Source organism: Notechis scutatus, chromosome Z (assembly GCF_049901735.1).
Source record: "Notechis scutatus isolate UNSWTSFEM ecotype Mainland chromosome Z, rNotScu1.2, whole genome shotgun sequence".
Classification (NCBI taxonomy): domain Eukaryota; kingdom Metazoa; phylum Chordata; class Lepidosauria; order Squamata; family Elapidae; genus Notechis; species Notechis scutatus.
Genome location: NC_142025.1, coordinates 137723660 through 137733207, shown reverse-complemented (window position 1 = coordinate 137733207; position 9548 = coordinate 137723660). Strand labels below are relative to the sequence as shown.

The following is a 9548-nucleotide window of genomic DNA, read 5'->3' as shown; positions in this document are numbered from 1 at the left end:
CTGAAACCAAGCCACTGACTCCGAGCTTCCTTTCTCGACGGACACGACAGTAGTGTTTCTCAACTTTGGCAGCTTTAAGATGTGTGGACTTCAACTCCCAGAATCTTCCAACCAGTGTCCAAATAACATGGCTGGCTGGGGAATTCTGGGAATTGAAGTCCGCACATCTTAAAAGTTGCCAAGGTTGGGAGACACTGTGGTAAGGAATACCAGATTAGACACAAATAGTGGTGTCCTCAGGAAAAGGAGTGAAAAAAAGCCAAACTGGCAGTCACAAGCCATTTTTTTAAAATGGTGGGGCTTTGATTATTCCCAAGACATAAGAAAGTATAACTTCTGCTCATAAGCTGAAGAATTTTTCCTTGAAGCAAGAATTTAAACCAGAGACATCAAGGTTTATCTATGTATGTGTAAAAAGAAGAAGACTTTTTTTACTTCCTCTCACAGATCCAAACACTAGGTAAACACCCCCACAAACACACTAAAGGAGGATAAAATATCAGAATGCTGTTTCCTAATTTGGCATTTAAAAGAGCCAACATTTTGCATTTTAATGCAAGTATTTTGCCAATATCATGATAAGGAAAATGGCCTGCAAGAAGAACAGATGATGATCTGTTCTTCTTGCAGGCCATTTTCCTTATCATGATATTGGCAAAATACTTGCATTAAAACGGTGGTGGTGGTGGTGGTGATGATGGCTAAGGTTGGTCACACACTCAGTCTGATTTTAGACTGGATTTGGAGAAAATTACAACCTGCAAATAGGAGTAGAAAAACTGGCAAAAAAGAGCAAAAATAGTACTACTAATAATAGATACTTCAGGTGCAATCCCAAAACATCTGGAGCACCACTTAAACACCACTGGCCTTGACAAAATCACCATCAGTCAATTGCAAAAGGCAATTTTATTTGGAACAGCTGACATTTTGCAATGGTACCTGTGCTGTCCCAGCCAGTCTATGGGAATTGGATAGTTACTTAGGAATTATGAGCTGTCCCCTTAAGGGAATGCATCATGGTAAATGTAGTTAAAGGTATCCTGGGAAATGTAGTTCATGTCACGTGGCCACATCTGTAATCCTGATTGGTCACTGAATTGACCCTCGAGGGGTTAGGGGAGTTTCCCTCACTTTTGCCTGAACTCTCTAACTCATGGCAGCTTCTTTCTATCGCTACAAGATGGGTTAGGAGATAACTATCTTTTACTACAAGGCAGATATACAAAGGATTGGTCATTAAAGAAGAACTTCATCACAAATGTGAGTTATGAGGATACCTGATGAACTAATAAATGTAATTTGTTATGGACGTCTTGTTGATTTATCTATCTGCATCTGTACAACTTTCAAATCCACCTCTGTACAGGAGTACCTTTAGCACCATCGAACCCTAATCCTAACCCTGTTCTGGTTGTTGGGAAAGACTCAATAAAAGGGGATAAAAATGCCAAATCCAGTCTATACATTTAGCTGAATGTGAGGCAAACCATAATAAAGTAAATAATAAAAATATGCATCTGCCTATATTTTTAGACACTTTAATAATTCTTAGATCCTTGGTTAGGAATTATTAAGTTTCCATCAGTCTTGGACTGTGAATCCAATTGTAAATTACCTACGCATAACCGTAAATATCTAGGGCAACATTTGAACGCCACCAGCATTGTCAAAAATCACTGGCATCTATAGTTATATCCTGTGACTATACTTTGGATATCGTGAAATGACATCAGACTATCCCAGGTCCTTGGGAAGGACTCAATAGGTAGATAAAAATGCCAGATGCTGTTTAAATATCTGGATGACTGTGCAACTGGCCATCACAAGAATAATTTATTAAACTTTAAGAGACAGATCATAATACTAAGGAACATGAAACAAAATTCAGAACACACAGTACAAAGAGAATGAGATGGATGGAAAAGCAGATAGGTTGGGATCATGCATTAAATAAAATAATTAAACTTTAATGTTTTATGTCACGCCAACTATTATGGTTTATATGTAAAGTGCCATTTATGGTTTAATAATATTTCCTTGCTTGGTTAAACTTGCCATGCCATAGTAGCATATTTTCTGAACTTGGCCACAAGTGGACAGGAATTTAAATGTGAAAGTCAGACATAATAACTGGCAGATTTTTTTTAAAGTGTGGCTTTATGAACGTTAACAAGGCAAAGGATTTAGTTAGCTCCATTACTTCATTCTCATTATTGAACTATTTGTATTGGATTGACCCTACTTGAAAGGTCTTGTCAACATCGCACTAATGAAAACCTCTTTCATACTATAAGGTGACTCACTGCTGGCCTGTCAATGGAAAGTGGATGGCTGTGCGGTCCTACTTCTTTGCAGCCTCGTTAATATTGACTTCATTAGTACAGACACACTAATAAGTTGCAGCGGATATCACTGTGGGCAGGGTAAGATGGCAAAGCTTGTGGAAAAAGGACATATTATATTGCACAAAATCCTGAGAGGATAGACTCATCTAGCTGGAAAACAATTCAACGGTCCCAAAGTATTTTGTGTTCTGCCTATTTCCAGGAAAAGCAGCATTATGTTTTAAAAGTCAGATGAAGCTAGAACAGGGCTGTCAAAGTCCATGGGTTAGATGTGTCATACTTTGGCCATGTTCATGCCTGGTTTAGAGAAGAGAGAAAAAGTCATAATACATCATGTGATGCTGCTGTACCAACGCAAGTTTGATATCCCTGCCCTAGGAGACTGGTGAAAACCATGATGACATCACAAATTATGGTGTCATGGCATAAATGTCACATTTGGGCAATGATGTCATAAACACAATTGTCCCAACAAGGCCTCCTCTTTTTAAAAATAATAATAATAATGTTATTGAAATTGTTCATTCACATAGTAATAACTAATGTAATCTAGGCTGTTGATTTGAGCTCCAAGCTTGGCAATTTGTTGCAAACGTTTCATCACCATTCAAGGAGACATTGTCAATGCATTTTGAATTGGGCTCATCTGTCAGAACACAGGTCTTTAAATACTTTTTTATGAGATGCAAATTAGTCTAAATGTTGTTTGTATGAATATTTCCGAGTCATATACTGACTTTTCATCCCTTTTAAAAATCACAATTAAAAAAAATATTCTTCTCCCGATGACTAAATTTTATCTAGACACCACTTCAACAAAAAATCCATTAGGAGTTACCAGAAGTATCAAACAGATTATTAATCCCTGATCAAATAGTCCAATGTTATATTCCTTCTTTTTTCCTCTGTACAATCTTGACCCTTAAATCTGTTAAGTTGTGGGAAAGACGACTCAAGACCAGTTAATCTTTAGTCGCTTTTAATTTTCTTCTTGGTAACTGAACAACAACAGAGCCGCGGCAGCCTCTTTTATAGCGGCTGCTCGCGGCTCGCGGCCAATGATGGCTATTCAATTTTCCCGCCGTCGGCCGAACCAATCAGAACTGAACATTCAAACATTCAAACATATAATACCCCACCCTATGTGGTACAGTCCCACCAATCAGGCCACCCCTATGTTACGTAGTCACGTAAATAGGTGGGGCTTTTATGGTTCCTACTGGACCTGCGCAATTCAGTCGTGGTGTTGTCTTTGGACTGCTCGGATGGGTTCGCTGTTCCTCCTGTCCTCTTCTGTGGAACCTCCTGGAAGGTGGAGTCAGCCATGCCGCTCCCGCCTGACCTTTCCGGGCTGGTTGAGTCGGCTTGGCTGCTCCTGCCAGGAGCGGCTTCGTGATGGTATTCTGATGCCTGCTCCAGTCCTCCAAAGTTTTCTTCTCCAGGTAGATGATTTTGATTTCCCCTCGGGGCTAATGGTGCTATTAGTTGTTGTGTTGTTGTTAGGGTTTGTTTTGTTATTTCTCGTGTTTGTGGAGGGTCTCCCCCTCCCCTCTTGTTTATGTTTGAGGGGTCTCCCCCCCCTCTGGTTTGGTTATTATTTTGGTTTAAAGTTTTATTTGGTTCTTGTGTTTGTGTGGGCTCTTCCCCTTCTTCCCTTTGGTTGTTGGTGTTTCTTAATATGGCCCTTGATCTGAGTTGGTCTATATGTCTCCTCCAGCTCTTTCCGTTGTCCGTCTCTACCCTGTATGACCGGGGTCCTGTTACTTGGATTATTTTAGCTGGTATCCATAATGGCTCCCCCGTTAGGTTTTTTGCATAGACCAGGTCCCCTGTTTTAAATGTACGGCACTTACTGGAGGAGTCTGTTGGTTTTTCTGTGCTATATGTGGGGTGTAGTCTATCTAAACTAGATCTTAGTTTTCTTACCATCAATAGTTCTGCTGGGCTTTTGTTAGTCATGGCATTTGGCGTGATGTGCTGTATCGTTAGCAATTTATATATTTTTTCCTGGATATCTCCAGCTTCTAGCCTGTGTAATGTTTCTTTGGTAAAATGGACCATGCATTCTGCCCGTCCGTTTGTAGCCGGTTGATCCGGCGCTGTTAAAGCATGTCTTATACCTAGTTCGGCTAGGAACCTCTCAAATGTTAGTGCAGTGAATTGCGGTCCGTTGTCAGATACAAGTAAATCCGGCAATCCATGCGTTGCAAAAAGCTTTCTTAGTTGTCTAATAACAGCTTCTGTTGTGGTTGAATGCATGATGCTTACCTCTAGCCAATTTGAGTAAGTGTCTACTACTGTTAAGAATGTATGCTCTTTTGTTGGTCCAGCAAAATCAATGTGTATTCTAGACCATGGGCCCCTAGGTTTTTCCCAGTCAAGTACAGGTGCAGAAGGGGGTGCAGGTCTAGATTCCTGGCATCGTTTGCACATTGCTACCCATTTCCCTATATCCGAATCCATCCCTGGCCACCATACATAACTCCTAGCCAGGGATTTCATTCGGACAATACCTGGGTGACCTTCATGTAATAGTTTAAGTATTTGTTCCCTCAATCTGTCTGGTATGATCACTCACAGTACACATCCTTTTAAAATTGACAGCTCAGTTTGTCTCTGCTGGAATGGTTTAATGGTCTCGTCGCTTTCGGTCTCTGTCCACACTTTACCTACCCAATTTAAAATCCGCGCCAGGATTCTGTCTCTCGCGGTTTACTTCGCAATGTCTGTTGCTGTTATGGGTAGGTTTGCCAGCATCTCGATGTGCAGTGTTGATGTGGTTGGTGCAGGATCATCCTCTAACTCAGGTAGGGGAGAACGGCTCAGGGCGTCAGCGTGTGTTATGTTCTTTCCTGGCCGATAGATTAATTCGTAGTTGTATGCAGCAAGGAATTCGGACCACCTCGTCATTCGCGGTGACAATATGTTGGGTGTGGGTTTGTTTCCTGCGAGTATTCCTAAAAGAGGTTTATAATCGGTGATCAGTGAAAATCTCCTGCCATAGATGTACTCGTGGAACTTTTTAACTCCTGTTATTGCGGCCAGCGCTTCTCTATCCAATTGGCTGTAGTTCCGCTCCGCTTTTGATAGAGTTTTTAAATGGAATGCGATCGGTGCTTCTCTTCCATTGGGTAATATGTGGCTGAGTATAGCCCCGACGCCAAAGGGTGACGCATCGCAGGTTAACATTAGTGGCAGGGTCTCGCTATATTGGATTAGTACACAATCTGATGTAATTAAGTCTTTGATTCCCTGGAATGCGGTTTCTTCTCATCACCCCCAGGTCCAGGTAGCTTTCTTATCTAGCAACCTGTGTAGCGGTTCTGCTATCGTTGCCTTCTGCGGCAAAAATACATTGTAAAAATTAATAAGTCCCAAGAAGGCCTGTAAATCTGTTTTATTTTCGGGTCTGGGAGCTCCCTTGATTGCTCTGATTTTCCTTTCAGTGGGGTGGATCCCTTCTTTATCTATAAGGTATCCCAGGAATTCAACCTTATCGGTGGCTAATTGGCATTTCTCTCTTTAAATTTTTGTAAGACCTCCCTCAAACGGTCTTCGAGTTGTTTTTCATCCTTGGCTGATACCAGCACGTCATCAAAATATGATACTACCCCTTTAATTCCTTGCAATAGGTGCTCCATTAGACTCTGAAATACCCCTGGGGTCACGCTAACTCCGAATTGTAGTCTTTTGCATTTGAATGCCCCTCTATGAGTCACTATTGTTTCTGCTTCTGCAGTTTCTGAGTCAACTGGCAACTGTTGATAAGCTTGCGCAAGGTCTAATTTTGCGAAAATTCTACCTCCCCCCAAAGAGTGTAACAGGTGCTGTACCACTGGAACTGGGTATGCGCTTTGTTGTAGCGCATGGTTGAGGGTGGCATTGTAGTCTCCGCAGATGCGTACGGACCCATCTGGTTTGATAGGAGTCACAATTGGGGTTTCCCACCTTGCGTGGTCTATTGGTTCTAATACCCCTTGTGCGATAAGTTTATCTAATTGTTCATCAATTTTTGGTTTTAACGCAAAAGGGACTCGTCTCACCTTTAACCTTATTGGGGCTATCTTAGGATCCAAATTAAATGAGATAGGGGACCCTCGGTACTTGCCCAGTTCTTAATTGAAGACGTCCTGGAATTCTCTCATCAGGTTCTCTTCCCAGTCTGTCTCAGCGATGTTGTTTATTCCGGTCACTCCAATTCCTAGCGGTTCGAACCATTCGAGTCCCAGTAAGCTGGGGCGATCCTGGTCAACTATGGTCAATGGAAGGACTTTCGTGTATTTTTTAAATTTGATCTGGAAGTGTCCGGTTCCAACTACGGGAATTCTGTTTCCCTGGTAGTCTTTAAGTGTGAGTTTTTGTTTTTCTGATTCCTTTCTTTTCATGTCAGGTATCAGGCTTTTGAGAGTGTTCCATGATACCATTGACAGATATGAACTGGAATCCACCTCCATCTCACATGGTTGGTCTTCTATGGTGACTTGTACCAGTACCTTCTTTGCATTGACTGCACTCGAGTGTCCAATAGTTATTGTCTGGTGTGTTTCTTCTTTTCTATTGGCTTTTTTCCACCGCTTGTTTCTGCTGTCTTGGCTCCAACGGCCCCCTGTCTGTCTTTCTCTCGTTCTGGTGGGGGGTGTATTTCCTCTTCGTCTAGGGCTATAGTTATTTCTGTTTCGGCATGCCCTAGCTATGTGTCCCCGCCATTCACAATGCCTGCAAATAGCATCAAAGAAACAACATTCAGAACATGGGTGGTCCCCTCCACACCCGGCACAACGAAACCCCGACTTTCTTTCCCTGTGCTCCCGTCTGCCTTTCTCCGACTGAAGTTGATTTACTTCTTCTTCTTCCTCATCAGTTTCGGATAGGGATTCAATGTCCTCATGGTATGTCGTGGTGGTGGTTTTTTGAGTCTCCTCTTGCTTCTTGTTTTGAGCTTGGTTAGTGTCTTTCGGGGTTTCCTGTGTTACTTTATTCATCTGTCGCATGGTGGCTGCTAATCTTTGTGCTGCTTCTGCTGCGGTGGCTTCTTCTATTGCCTCGGTCAATGTTATTTTGGGTCTGGTCAGTAGTCGGCTCTGTAGTGTAAGGTCTCTTAATCCAAGAACCACGCAGTCCTTCATAGCCTCGTCCATGTTTAGGAATTCGCACGCTCCTCCAATGTCTCTTAGGGCTGCGACAGAATCTCTGATGCTTTCATCTTCCTTTTGGTCGCGCTTGTAAAATTCGTGTCGCTTGATAAGGCATGAGACGGTTGGTGTATAATGGGCTCGTAGTAACTTGTCTAAATCCGGCCACGCCATTTTCTTTACATCGTGGGGTGACGCTAATGCCTTTGCCATTTTGAAGAATGTGGGTCCACAGTGGGTGAGGAAAACGGCTCTCTTCCTATTGTCAGAAATTTCTTGGAGCTCGTTCCCTTCTAGGAACATGAGGAATCGGTCGATGTACGATTCCCAGTCTTCCGTTGCTGGGTTGAACGGTGCGGGTGGCGAGTTGTTGCCGGCCATCTCGTCTAGCTCAGTTCTCGTTGCCACGTGCTGAACTGGTCTCCTTGTCTCAGTATCCCACCTTCGTCGCCAGTGTTAAGTTGTGGGAAAGACGACTCGAGACCAGTTAATCTTTAGTTGCTTTTAATTTTCTTCTCGGTAACTGAACAACAATGGAGCCGCAGCAGCCTCTTTTATAGCAGCTGCTCGCGGCTCTTGGCCAATGACGGCTATTCAATTTTCCCGCCGTCGGCCGAACCAATCAGAACGGAACATTCAAACATTCAAATATATAACAAAATCATTCCTGTGGCATTGCAGGATTTGATTATTAATTAATTATAAAATCCTTTGGCATTTAAAAGGAGTCTTCAAAGCTTTCATCAAGCCATGAAGAGGCATTGTCAGGACTTCTTGCCATAATTGTTCCCAGATTGCTTTCTTGAATTGTCTTTTGTTTTCCCATTTTGATGATCTCAATGATGTTGTCTTCCATGCCTTCAAACTAGATAATATCTATGTCAGGTAAAAATATTTTGAAGTTTTTCTCATCATCTTCTAAAAGTTTGTCCATTGAAATCTGTATTCTTTCTGAGAATTAATTAATATTATTAATTAAAATCTCAGTCCATGATTCAAAAACATGTTTTTTTGAAGAATTCTTTTTTGAGATAAGAAAAAGTTGTAGCCACTTAGGCACTTTAGCTCTTTTCTGCTTCATCCTTTAGTTCCCTCTGGTCTTTCTGAAAAAAAGGCCAAGCAATGTGTCATCTTCTCTAAAGTTTTCAATAGTAAGACAGCAGAAAATGTTGATCTCTATCGGGCTAATTAGGCTTTCAGACTAGAGATGCATAGCCAGATATGAAGCTGCGGTGATAAATTAATGGCCCTGGGCATCGCCTTCAGATGTGCAGTTCTGTTTGGCCTAATCTTTTGTCAGAGAGTGGGTGTTTGACTTTTAGCTAGTCCCCGTCTCTCTCTCCCACATATGTACATATTCAGGCACACTCATATAGATGCATGGATACATTTCTTTCACATTAGATTAAATAACCTATACAGGAACCAAACCAAATGCAAATTGGAAAGAGGAAATTAACTTATGGCTAGAAATAGTGAGATGAGCATACTTTTGTATTGATTGGTAGGTCTTTTTGTTTTCCTTTTTTTTAGTAACATTAATATTAAGCTGACAATCTTCTCCAAGACCCTTTCCTGAAATCTTGCCATTTAGGAGGACCTTGAAAATGTTCCCTTTTCATGACTACACCTACCTTACCTTGTGGAACATCCTCCCTCCAGCAACGCTAGTTTTAGCCTTTCAGAAGGCCATCAAGATCAGGATAGAATGACGATGTCTATGAGTAGTCACATATTTCATTCAAAATTAGCCTTTCTGAAAGCATCTGTTTGCCATTCAATCAGTAGGTATCTTTCTTCCAAAAGGAGATTGTAGATTGATAGAAGAGAATATTTTTAGCTCAGGGTTGAACTATGGAGTTCTTGGTGCTTTTTGGGCTTGATTATTTTGGTGCAGAAAATCAAGAATACTCTCTCTGAAACTGACAGGGCAAGCCACTTGTGTATAAACAGAGAGCAAACCCAACTCCCTCTCGCACTGATGATGTCACCTAGTTGGGTTATGAAACTTCTGCAAGCCAAGCTCAGAGATCACTAAGAACTGCATGGAGATTGTGGACATTCCCCC

General features: G+C 41.7%; 1 protein-coding gene across 1 annotated transcript; it reads right to left on the bottom strand.

The window, feature by feature from the left end:
* Nucleotides 1-6162: 6162 nt before the first annotated feature.
* LOC148129327 (uncharacterized) lies at nucleotides 6163-8132 on the bottom strand. Its single transcript, XM_087945320.1, has one exon. The coding sequence runs from the start codon at nucleotides 7859-7861 to the stop codon at nucleotides 6464-6466; it is 1398 nt and encodes a 465-aa protein (XP_087801446.1). The 5' UTR covers nucleotides 7862-8132; the 3' UTR covers nucleotides 6163-6463.
* Between the last annotated feature and the right edge of the window lie 1416 nt (nucleotides 8133-9548).

Coding starts and splice junctions, on each gene's coding strand:
- LOC148129327 (XM_087945320.1), bottom strand. CDS start 7,861: ATGGCCGGCAACAACTCGCCACCCGCACCGTTCAACCCAGCAACGGAA.